The sequence below is a fragment of the Pelodiscus sinensis genome, chromosome 2 (genome assembly GCF_049634645.1).
Source record: "Pelodiscus sinensis isolate JC-2024 chromosome 2, ASM4963464v1, whole genome shotgun sequence".
Taxonomy (NCBI): Eukaryota; Metazoa; Chordata; order Testudines; family Trionychidae; genus Pelodiscus; species Pelodiscus sinensis.
In genome coordinates, this window is record NC_134712.1 from 156,635,978 (window position 1) to 156,656,743 (window position 20,766).

Genomic DNA, 20,766 nt, shown 5'->3' on the forward strand with positions numbered 1-20,766 from the left:
ATTTGCTTAGCAGCTAGTAATAAGTATAGTGTTCAGGAAGTAGCTTTCAGACTCAATATCATAAAATAGGGACATATCATATTGAGGTAGAACAACCTATGAAAGTGGGGCTTGTTTCACTTTTGGTGAAAGTGCCTTTGTGCAGAAGTGGTCAGCACAAGACTAATGTGCTGCTTCAATCAACATCACCCTCAACATACATATGTATAAGTCGTAAAATGAGGGACATACCTAAAGCCAGGTAAATTCAGTAATTCAGGCAAAACAGCAATAATAACCTCGAGCATTTATTCAAATAAAAGCTGAGAATTCCTTTTGATGGGATACATATTTTTATGTTTTTACAAAGATTTATGCAAATGAATTTTAGTTCACAAGAAACCAAGCACTTCTGTAATTAATCTTTGCACATGAATGCTGATTTAAACCCTGGAATTAAGTTTTGGACCTTCCTGCTCCATGTCTCTCTCCCTATCTCTCTGGGTATGTCTACACTGCATTCCTCTTTCAAGAGACAACATTGAAACAAACCAACCAAAATCAGTCACAACAGCCACCAAATACTTCTGGTGCACTTTTTACATTATCTATCAATCTATTTATCTCTCTCTCTCACACACACACACACACACACACACACACACACACACACACACACACACACACACAGGGTATGTCTATACTGCATTCCTCTTTCAAGAGAGGAATGCAAATGCAGGCGAGCAAAATTGCAAAGGAAGCACGGATTTGAATTTCCCGTGCTTCATTTGCATAATGGCGTCCAAGCGCTTTTTTGAAATACCCTATTTTGAAAGAATAAACGGAGTCTAGATGGGGTTATTTCAAGAAAAAAACTCTTCTTTCGAAATAACCCTTAAGCCTCATTTTATAAGGAGTAAGGGTTATTTCAAAAGAAGGGTTTTCTTCTGAAATAACCGCATCTACACAGCATTTCTTTTTTTGAAATATAGTATTTCAAAATAGTGCCCGGATGTGATTATGCAAATGAAGCGTGAGAAATTCAAATCCGCGCTTCATTTGCAATTTTGCTCGCCTGCATTTGCATTCCTCTGTTGAAAGAGGAATGCAGTATAGACATACAGTGTGTGTGTGTGTGTGTGTGTGTGTGTGTGTGTGTGTGTGTGTGTGTGTGTGTGTGTGTGTGATAAATAGATTGATAGATAATGTAAAAAGTGCACCAGAAGTATTTGGTGGCTGTTGTGACTGATTTTGGTTCGTTTGTTTCAATGTTGTCCAGTTAGCATCCAGAAATACTACCATGTGACTTACCATCTACAATCAGTTGCATAGGGTAAACAGTGAGATCCATACGCTGAAATAAAAACAACTGATTGAATAATTCAAGGTAACAGATGTGTAATACATCAATTTTTTCTCATGGTTTAATGTCCCAAAATGAATTGGCTGTTGTAAATAGTTTGTTCACTCTAAGACCCTAGAAACTCATGTTGTATAAGAATGGATCATTTAGAGTTCTCTCCATTGCTATAAGGGGCCAGCAAAGTTTTAAAAAAAAAGAATTGAGAGCTTTCTTTATAGAAATTAACTCGTCACTAGATGTTTTTCAAGAAATATATATTTTTAGCATCCTGAACTGATCATAAATTAAGATTTTGTACTGAAAGTTTGTAGTAAATATAACTTGGAGTGTTTAAGGGCTCAATCCTGTTAAGAGAATTGTGGAACTGGGAAGGATCCCTGAGTATGAATTGTTTAGCAGAAGAGAGGTCTATGTCAGCTGATCACCTAGACCTCTGGCCTAGCTGAATTGATAAAATATGAATGACAAAGACTGGGAACCTCTTCAGTAACTTGGTCTAATGCAAATTAAGAAAGTGATATAATGAATAATTCTCTATTTATTTAATTTTCTTCATTTTTTCAGGCAACAAGGAGAACATCTGGATGCATATTGATGCCGCATATGCAGGGAGTGCTTTCGTCTGCCCTGAATTCCGACATCTTCTCAATGGAGTGGAGGTTTGTGATGCTCTCCAAGGGTACCCAGGGTTGTGTGGCACCTCACCATTACCTTCCCTTCATGTGAAGCAGTCTTGTCTGTGTCTGCCATGGATCACTTCCCTGAAACCAGCAGCCTCTGGCAGTACAAGCATTGCTTTCCCAGTCCCTTCAGGCTTCTCTCTCTCTATGCAGGGAGTGATAAGCACACACCAATCCTGGAATACTCAGATAGTTCCTTGAAGTTTCCAGACCCTCACAATATTGCCAGGGCTGCTGTTCCTGAAGGAGAGTACATACCAACTTGTAAGATTTATCGTAGGACCATCAATTTGCTTAACATCATGGAATTAGGGGTGGGAGGTGTACGTGTGAATATACACATATATAGTGAAAACAAGAATAAGTGTATTGTCAAAGAATAGCGATTAATGGAATAGTGAGAGAGATTATCTAAATCAACTGGTAAAAGCTGGGTGCAAGCAAACAATAAGCATTTTAATATGGCTAAGTGTAAATGTTTACATCTGGGAACAAAGGATGTAGGGGACTCTATCCTGGGAAGCAGTGACTCTGAAAAAGATTTGGGGGTTGATAATCAGCTGACCATGTGTGTGAACATGCCATTGTGATTCTGTGACCAAAAATGACAGCCTGGGATGCATAAACAGGGGGATTGCCATATGAGCAGAAAAGTTCTTTTTACCTCTGTATGTGGTACTGGTGTCATTGCTGCCAGAATGCTATAGTCTGTGTCCATTTCTGGTGTCCACAATTTAAGGAGGACATTCATAAGTTGAACCGAACTCCAAGAAGAGTCATGAGAATTATTTGGGAGAAGTTTTATGCTTGTGCTATATAGGTGGTCAGAGTAGATGATCACAGTGGTCCCTTCTGGCCTTACACACTTTGGCTATTGGAAACAAATGGTTACATGCAAAACAGAATCATAACATGCTTTCTAGACACTAAACTTGATTAACAGTTACTTTCACCTAAAAACATTTATCTCATCCAATGTTCTCTCTAGCATACACCCCTTTTCAATAAGAGTCCCTCCTCCTCTTCTCCCCATCCAGTATACTCAAATCTTTTATAGGAACCTCAACATAAGATTCTCTGGTCCTTTTGTATTTACTATCTTGTTGCTTCTATCTTACAAGCCTTTATTTGCATTCAGTTCAGACTGGAGATAGGAGACCCACTGTAAACAAAACAATTCTCAATTTATATGTAAACGGGGGAGTGGCATCCCAGTCTGACAGCAGTTTTTCACTCTTCCTTGTATCTAATACCTTGGTACAAACTTTAAGAACATGTTTACAGTGTATGTCCATAAATCCTTACATAGTATCTGTACATATACTGCATAATGATATTGACCAATGTGACACCAGGATAGTGATACTGACATTGAAATGCTGAGGGAGATTAGAGAGGCTGCCAAAATAAAGAACTCTATAATAATGGGGGATTTTAATTATCCCCATATTGAATGGATACATGTCACCTCAGGAAGAGAAGCAGAGAGAAAATTTCTCAATGGCTTAAATGACTGCTTCTTGGAGCTGCTGGTGCAGGAACCCATAAGGGGAGAGACAATTCTCGATTTAGTCCTGAGTGGAGCGCAGGATCAGGTCCAGGATATAACCGTTACAGGACCGCTTGGGAATAGTGACCATAATATAATAACATTCAACATTCCTGTGGTGGGAAGAACACCTCAGCAGTCCAGCACCCTGGCATTTAATTTCAAAAAGGGGAATTACACAAAAATGAGGTTAGTTAAACAGAAATTAAAAGGCACAGTGACTAGAGCCAAATCCCTGAAAGCTGCATGGAAACTTTTTAAAGACACCATAATAGAGGCCCAACTTAAAGGTATACCCCAAATTAAAAAACATAGCAAGAGAACTAAAAAAGAGTCACCGTGGCTTAACCACCATGTAAAAGAAGCAGTGAGGGACAAAAAGGTATCTTTTAAGAAGTGGAAGTCCAATCCTAGTGAGATAAATAGAAAGGAACATAAACACTGTCAAATCAAGTGTAAAAATGTAATAAGAAAAGCAAAAAAAGATTTTGAGGAACATCTAGCCAAAAACTCAAAAAGAAATAACAAAATGTTTTTAAGTACATTAGAAGCAGGAAGCCTGCTAAAAAACCTGTGGGTCCCTAGATGATGGAGCTATAAAAGGAGCAATCAAGGACGATAAAGCCATTGCGGAGAAACTAAATGATTTCTTTGCTTCAGTCTTCACGGCTGAGGATGTTGGGGAGATTCCTGAATCTGCACCGTCCTTTGTGGGTGATGAATCTGAGGAACTGTCCCGGATTGAAGTGTCATTAAAGGAGGTTTTGGAACAAATAGAAAAACTTAATGTTAACAAATCTCCGGGACCGGATGGCATTCATCCAACGGTTCTAAAAGAACTCAAATGGGAAATTGCTGAGCTATTATCCGTGGTTTGTAACCTATCCTTTAAATTGGCTTCCGTACCTAATGACTGGAAGGTAGCCAACGTGACACCAATATTTAAAAAGGGCTCTAGAGGCGATCCTGGCAATTACAGACTGGTAAGTCTAACTTCAGTACCGGGCAAATTAGTCGAAACAATAGTAAAGAATAAAATTGTGAATCATGTAGAAGAACATAAATTGTTGGGCAAAAGTCAACATGGTTTCTGTAAAGGGAAATCCTGTCTTACTAATCTGTTAGAGTTCTTTGAAGGAGTTAACAAACATGCGGACAAGGGGGATCCAGTAGATATAGTATACTTGGATTTTCAGAAAGCCTTTGACAAGGTCCCTCACCAAAGGCTCTTGTGTAAATTACATGGCCATAGGATAAGGGGGAAGGTCCTTTCTTGGATTGAGAACTGGTTAAAAGACAGGAAACAAAGGGTAGGAATAAATGGTAAATTTTCAGATTGGAGAGGGGTAACTAGTGGTGTACCCCAAGGGTCAGTCCTGGGACCAATCCTTTTCAACTTATTCATAAATGATCTGGAGAAAGGGGTAAGCAGTGAGGTAGTAAAGTTTGCAGATGATACAAAACTGTTTAGGATAGTCAAGACAGAAGCAGACTGTGAGGGACTCCAAGAAGATCTCACCAAACTGAATGACTGGGCAACAAAATGGCAAATGAAATTTAATGTGGATAAGTGTAAAGTAACGCACATTGGGAAAAATAACCCCAACTATACGTACAGTAGGATGGGGGCTAATTTGGCTACAACAAATCAGGAAAGAGATCTTGGAGTTATCGTGGACAGTTCTCTGAGAACTTCCACGCAGTGTGCAGCGGCGGTCAAAAAGGCAAATAGGATGCTAGGAATTATTAGGAAAGGGATAGAAAATAAGACCCACAATATCTTACTGCCCCTGTATAAAACTATGGTATGCCCACATCTTGAATACTGTGTACAGATGTGGTCTCCTCACCTCAAAAAAGATGTTTTGGCCTTGGAAAGGGTTCAGGAAAGGGCAACTAAAATGATTAGGAGTTTGGAACAGGTCCCATATGAGGAGAGGTTAAAGCGTCTGGGACTTTTCAGTTTAGAAAAGAGGAGACTGAGGGGGGATATGATAGAGGTCTATAAAATCATGAGTGGTGTGGAGAGGGCTGATGAAGAAAAATTATTTATTAGTTCCCTAAATAGAAGAACTAGAGGACACCAAATGAAATTAATGGAGAGCAGGTTTAAAACTAATAAAAGAAAGTTCTTCTTCACACAGCGTGTAGTCAACCTGTGGAACTCCTTGCCAGAGGAGGCTGTGAAGGCTAGGACTATAATAGAGTTTAAAGAGGAGCTAGATAATTTCATGGAGGCTAGGTCCATAAAAGGCTATTAACCAGGGGATAAAATGGTGTCGTTGGCCTCTGTGTGTCAGAGGCTGGAGAGGGATGGCAGGAGACAAATTGCTTGATCATTGTTTTTGGTTCACCCTCTCTGGGGCACCTGGTGCTGGCCACTGTCGGCAGACAGGATATTGGGCTAGATGGACCTTTGGTCTGACCCAGTACGGCCGTTCTTATGTTCTTATGATTTGTACATTTCACAATAACATTGATAACTAGTGTTACACCGTCTTTCATTTCAAACCACGTATAACATTCGTTAGTGAACTAGAATGTACATCGCAGAATCAGGAGAGTACTGTAAACTCCCCCTCCCCCACATACATTCTTGTCAGTTGACACTAAGAGGTTCTTGGGTCAAAACCAACAAGGAGAAGCTCCATGGATTCTTAAACCTCTGCTTTCCTCTGACTGTACCCAGAGCTATATCAGTATTCCACACTTCTGTACAATGTATGGATAGTGATGCATAGAAACCAAACTTTGTATAAATCTGGTCATCTGAGCAAACTTATTTCCTTACTGTGGTCCTGAGCACATCCCTCTGGTACTGTGAAAAAGTACAGGAAGAGGAGGCATTGATCTGTGTATTTTATCATAAGCCCTTGCACCCAGCCAGCCCAGTCCCTCTCCCCTTCCCAAAATGACCCCCAAATCAGGTGAAAAGATTTTAAGAGGACTTCCTTTAAATTCCAAGAAGGGCAGGATTATATCAAAATGTTGGATTTTTGATTCGGTCTTCTATTCAGTCAGTTGTTAAATTCGATCCAGATCCAAATTTCCCCTAAAGTTTGGGGAGAGGGCTTTGTGTCCAGTGTTTTAGTTTGGGCCCCTTTTAATCACCATTCAACACATTTGTGCTACAAGCTAAGCTACCAAAGGCAGCAACCTAAACCCACTTCGTAACTGTGATTCTAGGCATATTAGTGAGGAATGTGATAAGGCAACATTAAAAGATGTGAGAACCATAGATTCACTTTTGATATGCTCCTCTTGGGAATCTATCCTCACAGCTGCTTTTAGACCATTAATTGTGTGCAAAAATGGGGACTTGAAGACAGACAAAATTGTTCCACGAAGAAGCAAAAATTAGCTTTGACAACTCACACAATTTTATCATATCAAAAGTGGTTTTAATTTATAATAGTTACTATGTCAGGTAAAACCATTTCTACCATCTTTACACTAGAGTAGATAGAATACCAGTGTATATATAAACGTTTGCCGTTCAGAGCACCTAAGTAACATCAATTTAACCAAGCCTGAGAAAGGGGGACTTTTGCTTAAATATTTATATGTGTTGTTTAACATTTACAAATATAACCACTACTTCCTTATCTGTTTTGAAAGCAAGACATAGAAGTGTTACTATATGCCTCCTAAGGGACATATAATGCCAGGCTGTGGCTGTGTCTACAACTGACTGGGTTTAATATTTGAAAATGAGTCAGTTGAAATTTTCTTCCAATAACTCTCAGGGTTTTTTTTTCCTTTCCTCTCACTGAGTCACTTGACACTCAGTTGCTTAGATAAGGGTACTGCAATTTCCTGATGCTTCCCTCACAGTGTCAGATAAGTCCTTGTCTCCACAGTCAATGGAGAAAATATCACTGTTTGGTAAAGAAAGAAATTTAAACAGAGCAGCTTTGATGGACAGAGTAATAAAAAGAGGAGGAAAAATCTAACAAATGAAACATTTCTCTCGTATACTGTTTTTTTATCAGCAAATAAAGCTTGCTGTAATTTCCTGTGTGGGTTTTATTAATTATTTTTATTGGTTCCTAGAGGAAATGAATCAACATCCATAGCACAGACAGCATCTGTCAGTGTAGCAACTATTCAACAGCTATGAATAGATTCCCTACCTCAGATACTAGAAGGATAAAAAACCTCCTCCAATGTGGGCAACCATTTCCCTTTCACTAAAGATATGGAAGTGAATGAGAAACCAGTGTGAAAAGATAGCTATTAGGTGAAGACTGGTGCTTCAAGATCCCCAGTTCTTTGTGTCCCTGATGTTCAAAATCAATGGCCACCATAGGACCTAAAGGAGAAGATTTTCAACACAAATGTCCTTCATACCTTCAACAGTTTGGGAAGCTACCTTGAATAAATGTACAGTAATGCAAAGTTGATGGTGTTTAATTTAATGTACAGGACCTCCCTGCATTACAACGGCCCGAGTTGCAACCCCCTGCACTTATGACCATTTTTTGTAAGTGCAGAAGGGACTGAAAACCTCTGACTTACGTCCTCAGCCCGCATTTACGACAACACCCGGCGCCTATCGTAAATGCGGGTTTGAGTTACGATGCTCCTGACGTGCGACGCTTCTCCGGGAACCAATTGTGTCGCAAGTCAGGGGCCGCCTGTGTAACCAGGAGTGCGGTGTAGCACTTGTTAAAAGTTGTATCTAAATTTAGTTCAGATGAGAAATGACTTTTAGACTAAATGAAAAAGATTTTAGGGAGAAATGATTTTTGACCAGCTCTAATTCTCTGCCTAGAATTACTGAAACACAGCTCCATATCAAAATCTATTGCCTCTGTATGTGCATGCACATATAAAGTGTATGTACATATTAATAGCATTAATTTCTCACTCTATGAAATAGTGAAATCTGGGAACCTCTGAATAGAAAATGGAATAAAAAACAAAATGTGGGATGTCTTTTGTTTACATTGAGATGGAGATGTTTATATATTATATATATTAAAGTTCAATAAAAGCTATATAAAGAGCACATTATCAATGACACAAGTGAAACATTCAAGATTTAGGAGATGCCATAAGTTAGGTTGTCCAAGCAGAGCCATCTCTAGGGTATAGCAAATCAGTGACTGCTTTGGGATACCCATTTTGGGGGCCCCCACAGGCCAGTGAAATTGGTTGCATGGTTGGCCTCAGAATTATTTGTCACTTCTGCCCTGTGTTCAAGCACCTTGAATTCTGCTCCCTCATGTGTATGCAGAATAGCTGTGAAGAAGCAAAGTGTACTTAAACCTGTGTACTTTGAGCATTCATATAGTCCTGTTGACATCTGAAGACTTACATGAGGCTTAGATGATAAATATTCCTTTTGCTGGTCCTCTGTGCAGGGTGAATTTCACCCTGCGTGCACATGTAACTGTAACTGTAACCGGGCGCATTTAAACTTGGGACCTCTGGAGCTTAGTGTGTAGAGCCTCTACTGCTTGAGCTAAAAGACAGCTGGCTCTTAGCTTAGGCTATAGAGCTCTCTTGATCTTATCTCTTGCTATAAGTGATCTAAGTGCCACTACATGGGACAGTGAACCACACTAGGTGTATGAGTTACATAACCATCATTTACGTTAGATGGAATTACATTGTTATCTTTAAATCCCCAATTCAGGAAAACATCCCTTTTGTTTTAGTGCTTTCCTGAATCTTGGTGCAATTGGGGAAGCTGACAGTGCTTTTATAAGTTAAGGCTTTGAAACTTTTTTTTTCTAATTCTTCCTTTTTTTTTTTTTTTTTTAAACCCTGTCAGTTTGCAGATTCATTTAACTTTAACCCTCACAAATGGCTCCTAGTGAATTTTGACTGCTCTGCTATGTGGTAAGTAGCACAGGATGTGTAAAGTTGTCAGAAATAATGAACTTCAGGGTGAAGCACACTCTTTCTAAATACATATTCCCTTTGTCACATAGAAATATGTAGTTTTGTCTAGTGTTTGCCTGATGTGAATGATTCACAGTAGCATGAAAAATTGTTTGACTGAGGTGGTAGAAAACCAGAGACAAGTCTGAGCCCTGATGTTTGGAACTAGACATGAAAATTCAGGAGATATAGCAAAGAAATGAGTTGTACCTTACACCAAACTTCTTTCTCTATTTTGATAAGGTTTCTCTGAGTCTTGATTGCAGACTTTAAAAGTCTTTGTTTATAGAGACTGGTCTTTTGGTAGATTCAGAGCAGGACAATTTAAAAAAAGCCTTTGTAAATGTTTTTCAATTATTTTCATCATTCATGTGTGAGGATCGAGACTGCATTTTGTATTCTAGGACGCAACATGGAGAAACAAACCTGTAGGTATATCATGTTCACAAACCAAAAGGGCCTAATGAAAACAATCATCATCACAAGAAAAATAATACAAAATTTCCATAGCTGAAAATTCCATAGCTAAGACTTAGGCTATGTCTACACTACAAAGAAAAGTCAGAAAAAGAAACTCAAAATTGTGAACTGCAATTTGCGATCTTTTTCTGCTTTTCTTCCAAAAGAGGCCTACACAGGGCCAAATGTTGGGGGAAAACCCTCTTTCAGAACATCCTTTCTTCCTTGTTAAATGAGGTTTACAGGGATGCCGACAAAACACGTCTGCCCTGTTTTCGAAAGATCCGCGTCTAGACTGCGGTTTCAAATTCGAAATAGTTCTTTTTTGAAAGAGCACTATTATGTGATTATGCAAATGAAGCACAGGATATTTAAACTTCGGCTTCATTTGCAATTGTGAAATGTCCAATTTACATCCCTCTGTCGAAAGAGGGATGTAGTCTAGACACACCCTAGGACCTCCATTATGCACAGTGCTGTGCAAATGAGCAAAAGCTCAATCTGTTTCTAGTGTTCTGATTCTGCCTCATCTATTAGTGGTGGTCACATCTCAGTAAAGAGTATTTTGTGGTGTAACCAAACCCCTAGAGGGTAATTATCTTACAATGAGATGTGTGTCTCTGTAGCCATTAAGAAGAAGGGTAGGATTCTTTTTCTAGCTTCCTCCTCAACTCCCTTTCATGCTTCTTAGAACCAAGTTACAGCCGTTAATGGAAGTGATGAAATAAATCATCATATCTTTATTGTGGCTTTCTCTCTCAATTCACTTCTCATCAATCAGTGGGCCTCATATGGCAACACAAAATGGTAATAAGAAACTCAGTAGCCATTCATGAGCAGTGAAGGTAAACTCTTTGAAAGGAAAGGTTGTGTAAGTCACCAAATAGCTACCAAATGGTGCAATTTCCAGACATTTTAGAATCTGAATTTGCTCTTGATTGCACTGACCTAAATCGATGGCATTATACATGGGTGGTGGGTGAACCTAGGGCTGGGGGAGGCAAGCTCCCAACCCTGCCCTCCTACCCGAGTCCCCACCTCTGCTGCCTTGTTTGAGCCAAGGATCCCTCCCACTTTTAGGGGCAGGCCACCCCTCCCCTAGCTTTCTTAACCCTGGTTAGAGAACAGTATGGGGAAGACAGAGGGACATGCGGCCCCAGACCAAGCACAGACAAAGCAGCCCCAGCATACCCCAGAGCATGAGGAGGGTGGATCCCCGGCCCTGGAAAGTGCATGGCAGGCAGCCCCATGACCTCAGAGTATGGGCAGTGCCCAACCCCAGCCTCCCCAGCCCCAGGAGGGCTGGTGGCATGGCCCCTAACCTCTGCAGCACTGAAGCCCAGACAACCCTGGGAAACTGGGAGAGATGGGCTGAAGAGAGGCAGGAGCTGGGAAAGGAATGTGGGCTGACAGTTTGGGAAGGCATTGTCTTCTCCTACCTCTTATACCTGCTGCTCATGGAGTTTAATGTAAAACTGAGGTAAACTGGAGGAGACTCAAGCGCTTAGGAAGAGATTTTCAAAGTCACAAACAGCAGTGAGACCCCCCATATTCATTGGTGTCTTGAAAAATCTCCCCCTGAATTCATTCCCTTCATAATTCTGTGATGCCACGTTAAAAGCATACAAAAAGAATTACAAAGCTTTTTTTATTGTATTGCTCCTATTCTTCTAAAACCCAGACATTTAAAAATCTGTGTACAGGCAGTCCCCGAGTTACGCGGATCCGACTTATGTCGGATCCACAGTTACGAACGGGGATTTTCTCGCCCCGGAAGACTGGAGCGGCGGGATGCCTGGTCCCGCCGCCCGTCTCCTCTGGGGTGAGAAAAGCTGCTCCCCGTCTCCCTGGTCTGCTCTATTCAGAGGAATGTGTATTGTTCACTTGGGGTTATGAAGTTTTAATGTGCAAATCTCAGCCAGTTTATATACATTACAATGAGTCTATTAGTGTGATATCGCATCTCTAGAAAAACTTCAGCCCCCATAAGGTATCAAAGGAAATTTCTAAAATATGTATAGAGGCCTTAAATCAGGCAATAATATGTACAAATAAAGGTAAGGACATGACTTATATCCACAAATGTATTCGCTGGTAGAAGCTAAAATCCATTTTGGGGAAGTTTAACTATTCAGGGTAAAATATAAACCTTGGTGTGTGCAGATGCAGCTCTATTGATTTATTTTTTAGGATTTTCTTGGGATATTCAATTTTTTTACATAAAGCCCTCTCAAATACATGGTTTCTTATTGTCAGCTAGAATCTTTGAGACTTTTACCTGGGAAAAATTGTATCCCATAGGTAGGCAATAATTTTTGATGAAGGCCACTCCAAGGTTTTGGTAAGTGGTCCAGGGCTGCACTTTTCTATGGATAGGGTACAGGGTCTGGGACAGGGTTTGGGTGCAGAAGGGAGCTTGAGGTCGGTGATTTCAGTGCAGGAGAAGGTGCGGGTCCAAGAGGGGGTTTGGATAAAGGCTGAGGTCATGACCTAGGGCAGGGAATTGGGTGCACAGTCTAGGATGAGGTATTGGTGCAGGAGAGAATTTTGGCTTGAAGGAAGGGTATAGGAGGGGGTACAGGGTCTGGGAGGGAGATATGACCTGGGGCAATGGGTACACAGGGCTTGGGTGGTGACCTGAGGTAGGAGGGGGTGATCACCCAGGGCAGGGCATTGTGGTGCAGGATTGGGTGGGATGTCAAAGACAGGCTCTGGAAGGGAGACACTTACTGAGGTGGCTCTCAGCCAGCAGCTCATCAGGACCCTCAGGCGGACTACCTGCCTGCCACAACCCCAGGCCAATCAAAGCATCTGGCTGCTCCATGTGCCTCTCTGCACCACATGCCCCTTATGAGAGAGGAGGCTTAATGTGCTGCCTCTACCCCCAGTACAATCTCTCAGCTTCCCGGTGTGTGGCACAGAGAGGCACATGGAGCAGCCAGTCACTTTGAGCAGCTTGGGGCTGCTCTGTACCTGAGGGTCCAGGCAGAAAGGGCCACAGGCTGGATTCAAAGGCTTGGCAGGTTGGCCTTCAGGCTGTATCTTTCCCCATCCCTGCAATCCCTTTTACAAACAATAAAATCAGAACTTGTTGGGCTCACCAACACAATAGGTGGTACCAGTCCATATAGCCACTTGTGAGCTAATGAGAGTGGGAGCTGAAAACATTTAGTACTTTTTAGTAGTAATTGCTATATCATACCAAATGTTTAATCAGATTTCCTGTCTCTGATATTGATCAATACAGGATGTTGCAACAGAAGGAGTGGACTTCTAATTCTAGTAGTTCATTGCCTTGTACTTCTATAATATGGTAGCAGTTTCCTCCAGTCCCCACATGACTCATGTAAATAATTAAGTAGGTGTGTAACTTGGTGCACAAGTCCCATTGATTTCAACTGCAGCTAATGCAGTTAAAATTATGCATGCTGCTTGTCTCCCTATATATAAGGAACAAATGTTATTTTTTGGAATATGATACTAAGTGCACATAGAGTGTTTCTCACACATACACACACATGCATACAAAGAGTAAGATACTGGAAATTAGATGTATAAGGTAGAAATTTACAAATAATTCACAAACGAACATGCAGAATACCGTACAATAAATGGGATTGCTGACCATTTTCTCTTCCCTGTCCCATACTACCGATCTTAGTTATTTTATCAAATATTTACAAGCCTAATATGGTGACAAAATAGTCTCTACCTTTGAAGCATCTAGAATCACCTTACTGGGCATGTAGAATGCCCAATGCTTTTTGTATGAATGACTTCCACTATAAATAAACATTATGCATCAAAAGATTTATTATCACTGATCAATATGATGTAGCTTCTTCCCTTTATAAGCAAAAATAAATATCTGTGCTTCTGAAACTTAATCCAGCTACACTTCCCACTAGTTTTACACTCAGTGGAGCTTATCTTTCAGAGATCATTACATTATAAAGGTTGCACTTCTGTAGCATAGCACCCTTGGGACCTGACCGGTTCCAAACCAGAGAATTTGTTGAACTACAGGAGGTCGGTATTGTCTAGAAGCATTACCAGCACTTCCACTGCTTACTGGGGCCTTAGAAGATATTTAGGGGTAAATTAGAGCTAAATAACAGCACAGAACACTGAGAGCCAGCACTGCTGGCTGTAAACAAATAGTAGAGGACTGTGAGAAACTTGACCGCATCCATGATAAGTGAACATCTGGATAACTAAAATCATGCTAGATCACAGATGTTGCCGGACCAGAGTGTGCTGGACTAGAGAGGCTCAACCTTTATCAAGCCTTCAGAGACATGGTAGTTCTTACATTGCAATTGCTTCAACAAATAGCTAGGAATCTTGTATTTACTGCTAATTTTACTGTTGTCTTAATTAGCTTACATGTTCTACTGTGAATGCCTGTTTTTCCTGTGTGTGTTTGTTTCCTGTCTGTTTTTCTAACTATGCAGTTAGAGTTTGATTCTGCAAATCCTAACTTCGGGACTTCATGCTTACCACTGTGAAAGTAGGGTCATTATAGTAAATAAAGATTTACAGGAATTGGGCCCAAAATAAGGACTAGACAGTATATTAGAAATGTGACTGAAATTGATTTTCCTGACCTGGTTTTCATTATCCAATCAACATTTAACCGTCTTTTCTCTTAGATGAGACAATGCTGTGATAATCTAATCCATGTTTGATCTTTTGTGCAGGGTGAAGAAGAGATCAGATTTAACAAATGCCTTTAAATTAGACCCTCTTTACCTGCAGCATTGCCATCAGGACTCTGGTAACATTGCATTTAACTATGATCTGCGTTATCCACACTTCTTTTTTTAAATTGCAAAACGTAGTGAAAGTTTCAGAATAACATTTTTAGGATCATCTAAATCCCATTTTCAAAAATGACTAAGGATCAGATTTTCAACTATATTTAAGTCCCTATAGAGACAAATAATTGCCTAACCCTTATTTAAATCATTCAATATTTTTAAATAAAAAATATTTACTTTTTATACTGCAAAAATAATTATTATTTTGCTTTTTTGCCCAATTCAGGATGAATTCATAATTTTCAAAATATTTGAGTTTCCCACAGGACAAAAATTCTGATTTTTAACCAGCTCTAGTCATAAGCCTACATAAATTAATAGTCCAATTAAAAATATAATGTTTTAACTTGTATTTATGAAGTCCATTCCATTCACAGGGAAGATAGCTATATGCATGGATATGTTTTGCCAGCTTATTTGTGGTTTTCCAGCAAAAAAATCTTTTTAGATTTATCAAAACAGTCTGTATATATTTTAAGTTTAAATACTGAGGGAAATTTTTTGAACAATATAGTGAGAAAGGAGAGTGACTGGTATGTAATGCAGGGCTTTACAGAGTGATGGGATAACTAGCTGCAATCTACAAGAATGCCAAAGTAAATGAAGAAAATTTGATGCTGGTTGATGGAAAACAATTTTATAAAACTGCATCATGATAATATCAGAATATTTGAAGCAATGCACACACACATACACCCCTTTATATAGTGTCTCATTTATTAATTCTCTTACACTACATGGATCAGACTGTTCTTTTGCCCCTCAAGTTCAGCCTTTGGTCCCCTTGATTCAGGAGTTATATTGCCCTCCTTCAAGGTCTGCCCAATAACTCAGGCTGGCTGCAGTCCTTGCTCAGCTTCTCCAAGATGGCCCCTTTCATCTCTATCCTTTGATACCAGATAGACATTTGCATCTCTGGAAGCTTCTCCTTATCTCCAGGCCTCAACCGGTTTAACCACATGATTTACTTGTCATATAGCTACAGTAATTTTCCCTATTTGGAGAGGAGGCCTGAAATAGTCATAGATGGCTCCATTACACTTTAAAGAGACAGGTACCCTAGGACAGGGAGTAAGTCAAGCCTACAAACCTTGTGTAGATTTGAGGGCTTTGTAAAATTCCAGTGAAGATATTGCAATCTTTGGCCATGCATAAGCTGCCTTGATGGGTCAAGGCAGAATGGCTCCAGTTCCGTCATCTGCTGCCCCTCACCCACAGTGCCCCCTATAATTGGTTATAATTGTGTAGGGTCAGATATAGTTGTGCAAGGTACCACTGATCAATGTTATAAGTTGCATAGTAACTTTTACTGCCTTGGAATGGAAACATACTCTGTAGAATGACTGGTCTCTTGACTCCTAATATTTCTGTTGAATATGCTCCCTTTTACCACAAGCACATGAGCCTCTGGGTAGCAACCATGAAGGTGCTAAGGAAACTGCACAAACTGAGTTGCACTTCCATAGCCATTGCCTTTCCCTTCTGTGTATCCCTCCTCTCCCATGGAATTAGGCTGATTTTTGTCTTGCCACTGTGTAATAAAAGGGGGGGAAATTCACAGTGAAATTGCTACATTATAAGGAGTTGGCCCTTGTTAGATACAGTTTAAAATAAATACTTAAATTATTTTTTGCAAATGTAACACAATTACATCTATCAAAAATAGGGTCCTTTACCAGGTCATTACAATGCATGATTTCTATCCTAAAACTACAAGAGGAGGAGTAAACATATGGGCTACGTCTACACTGGCCCCTTCTTCGTAAGAGGCATGCTAATTTCTAACTTTGGAATAGGGAAATGCACGGGGGATTTAAATAAAGATGGCCGCCACTTTTTTTCCGGCTTGGGGAAAAGCCGGAAAAGAGAGTCCAGACTGGTGCGATCCTCCGGAATAAAGCCCTATTCTGGAGGATCTCTTATTCCTACCTGAAGTCTGGACGCTCTTTTCCGGCTTTTCCCCAAGCCGGAAAAAAAGCGGCGGCCATGTTTATTTAAATCCCGTGGGGGATATTTAAATCCCCCGTGCATTTCCCTATTCCAAAGTTAGAAATTAGCATGCCTCTCCCGAAGAAGGGGCCAGTGTAGACGTAGCCATGTTGTTTGGTGTGTATTACTTGTTATAAGAAAAAATGTAGCTGTACGACATTTTCTTGTTGCATCACCATTAATTTTGGCACCCAGACCTGAGATTTTCCAAACCCAAACTCAACAAATATCTCATCCTAATATAAATGAGGCAACCCTGGAGATAGAGAACGAAGTAATCTTTTCTATTCCTGTAACTTTTAAAAGACACAAGTACTAAATGTAAGGAATTTCCTAATTCCCGGCTATGTGGGCTGAACTTTGATTTTAATACAATTCAAATATAAAACAAAGAAATAATCAGAAAATTGCACAGGTTTTGGAGATGAGGTTCCTCCTCTCTGGGTAAAGTGCCCAAGAAACATATATTTTTAGAGCAATGTTTTTCTAAATGAGTATGACTACACATAGATACGGAGAGTTACCTACCTTATATGAAAATAGACTTTCTTTTTTAAAATTTTAAACTGAATATTAGCTGTCATGAAAATAGTGAAACTGGCAACACTAGAATGTGAGATCTTCTGTTTTCACCAGCAGGTAGAGTGACTGCAAGAGAAAAGTAATCCCTGCTTAACATTGTCCACCAAACTGTTTTCTACTTGACCTGGGTGCTCCTCCTAATAGAGCCATTTCCTCTCCTTAATCTGCCAACAAAAGTACCAACTGTGGTGATATTTTTTTCTGATCTGGACATAGTAACCCAGCAAAATGTTCCATGAAGGTCCTCAGATGACAGCATCCCTTGGTCTTTACCAACCTGATCCAGATTTGAACCAGAAGATTAATTGCTTTGTGTCATGTCCTTATTGCCAGTCATTTCCAAGAAATAAAAGAGCCACATTTTTCAAATTCAAGTGCCTAAAGTGGAGCTGTTACATGCATATTTAGGCACCTAAGTAATTGCATGATTTTCGAAGCTGCTGAATGTCTGCAACTCCAGTTGACTTCAATGAGATATATAGGAGCTTAGCTCTTCTGAAAATCACACTACTTTTATTTAGGTGCCTAATGATGGGTGTACGTGCCTAATTGTGTGCACCCCAGTTGGAAAACTTCAGCCAAAAAAAACAGAATGTCAATTTAAACTTCATTCATCTATCGCACAGGAATTTAAATGATTGGCAAAAAAAATCAATCTGTGTGCAATTATTCTTAATAACCTTCTAGCAATTACATACACCCATAAGAGGAAAGTCTTTATTTTGTCAGTAATTATAATTGTGTATGATTTGCTTCCTCGCACTAGAGAAATTATACTAGCCTGCCTGGCAACCCAAGGAATAGGTCAGATTCAAATGGCAGCGTTAGGAGGAAACAGATTTATATTCTATTGTGAATACCACATGTGCTCCCACAATTCAAATTCTCCTGATTAATGTAAGAGTAAGGTGTATAATCACTAGAAGAAGGACTAATCATTGATTGCTTTCTATTGCTCAGCTTATAAAAGGGGCCACTAATAGATTGTTAGACATGGCCCCTCACAGGAACATACGATTAGTTCCCTATCACCTGTTGCCTTAGTCTTTGCTACCGGCCTTACAACTGTTAAATTTTAATAGCTATTAATATATAAAAGGAAAAGAGTGTTATCAAATTGACTTATTCTTGGGACCCAACTGATCCTCTGCTAGTCAATGTGTGCAGTTTACTAGTGCAGAAGGGGCCCAAATGTGGATGAGAGTCCCATTGTCCTAGGTGCTAAATAAACATCTACTGAAGAGACAGTCATTGGCTTGAAGAATTTACAATTCTGATCATCACAAAAAGCAACTTGTTAATGAAGCCAATGAGTATGGGGACGAAGGATGAGATTGTAAAAATAGGAGTATTTTCCCACATAGTGTAGCTCAGTGGTCACCAACCTTTTTCAGCATAAGATCACTTTTTGAATGTAGGTGTAACCCAAGATCTACCCCTAAGACAATGTTGTAGAATAATCAGTCTTTTTTTAATTTATGCTATGTAAATCTAAAATCAAGTGCATATAATTATAGAATAAAGTCTATTTTTAATTTATGCTATATAAATATATTTGGGCATATAATTGTTGTTATTGCACAAGCAAGCAGATGTAGACATATAAGCCAGTGCAGCTTTAACATCGGTTTACTAGCGTGCACAAATAAATTGTGAAAGCAAGGGGTAAAATAAAGGCAAATGTACACTTCTCCCTGCCAATCAGTGTATGGTCCACCAGAGCCAGGTGGATGTGGCATTCTGTCCACTGAGGCTGCCCCAGAAGGGACAGCGTCACTGCACTCTGGCTTTAGCTGGAGCAAAGCAGGACAGCTGCCTGCCCACCACACGACCCAGCCGGAACCCACCAAGTCACCACCACTGCTCACCTTCCATTCCAGCAGTAAGTGTGAATGAGCAAAGTAAGGTGATCAACAGCATAAAATCTTTCTGGAAGAGATTTCCAGTTCCCCCAAGTGAAGACTATGGCAGTTTTATAACAGAGAGCCTGCGATGAGCTGGTGACCTGTTACTGCTCATTCTCCATATTCTACTTTTCAGGACAAATTTACTGAAAGGTGTTTTATTCGATATTTGCCAGACAAGTGCCCCTTTATAACGGGAAGATAAAAAGGGTATTTGGTATGTCATCATTCACATGATCCCAAATATAACAAAAAGGGGAGCCTCATTTCTCCTTTTGAAATCTGTATGGTTAATTGTGCCAGCTGTTTGCTTAATTCCATGCCTTCAGCTGCCACTGTACTCAACACCGCAGAAAACCTTGCAGCATCATGGCCACATGTATGGTGGCACTGAAATATAAAGATGTAATTTAGCACACTGGTTTTTGCTATCACAGTAAACAGATTTATATTTTTTTCCTTATTTTACAGGACTTGTTACAGATTACAGGGTAAGTACAGTGCCCTCAGTAATAATAAAAATATTGATTTTTACGTGGTAACTTTTTTTAAAATAGGCTTTCCTTTATTTGTCCCTATTGTAACTCACAGTTAGCTTTTTTTTTTCTGTGAAAGAGGCTCAGCATGCTATTCCCTTGATAATTTCCCAAAGAAGGAAAATCTAAAACTCCAGTCCCAATTTATTTTTAAACTTTTTGTTTACAAGTTATATAGATTTATACCAATTAACAACAAGGGATAAGGAATACAACCCATAATAGGGAAATAACTAATTAAAGAATATACAGATAAATTAGCTGTATTCAAGTTGGCAGGGTCAGATGAAATTCATTCTTGGACACCTAATGAACTATCTGAAGTGATCTTAGAACTGTTAGCAATTTCTCTGAGAACTCCTGAAGGCAGCTGAGGTCCTAGAAGAGTAGAGAAGGTACCTATCTTTAAAAAGGAAAACAAAAAGGGTACAGGGAATTATAGTCCAGTCTGCCTAATTTCAATACCTGGAAAGATATTGGAACAAATAATTAAACAATCAGTTTGCAAGCACCTCGAGGACATTAGGAGTAGAAAGAATAACCAGCAAGGTTTTTGTGTCAAAACAAATCATCCTAAGCCAACCTAATTTCCATTTTCTGACACAATCACAAGTGACATTCTCATAAGCAAACTAGGGAAATGTGGTCTAGATGAAATTACTACACAGTGGGTGCACACCTGATTGAAGGATCATACTCAAAGAGTAGTTATCAAGTGTTACTATCAAACTGAGGCAGGGGGCAGATCCAGTGGCATCACTCAGAGGTCAGCCATAGGTCCAGCACTTCTCATTAATGAGGTGAATAATTGAGTGGAAAGAATGCTTATAAAATCTCCAGATGACACCCAGTTGCAAGTGGTGAGGACAGGATTGGAACACAAAACAACTTTGACAAACTGGTCTGAATTCAACATGATTAAGTTCAAAAAGGCAAATGCAAAGTACTTCACTTAGGAAAGAAAAATCAAATGTGCAACTAACAAAAATTGAGGAATAAATAGGTAGGTGTTAGTA

General features: G+C 39.7%; 1 protein-coding gene across 2 annotated transcripts in view; it reads left to right on the forward strand.

Annotated features, from left to right (window-relative positions):
• DDC (dopa decarboxylase) overlaps positions 1-20,766 on the forward strand; it is a 116,768-nt gene that overhangs the window by 71,248 nt on the left and 24,754 nt on the right. For both annotated transcript variants that reach the window (XM_075921669.1, XM_025178093.2), the window contains exons 8-11: positions 1,907-2,001; positions 9,351-9,418; positions 14,620-14,696; positions 19,686-19,705. In XM_075921669.1, coding sequence (XP_075777784.1) covers positions 1,907-2,001; positions 9,351-9,418; positions 14,620-14,696; positions 19,686-19,705 — 260 coding nt within the window. The remainder of the gene's footprint in view (positions 1-1,906; positions 2,002-9,350; positions 9,419-14,619; positions 14,697-19,685; positions 19,706-20,766) is intronic.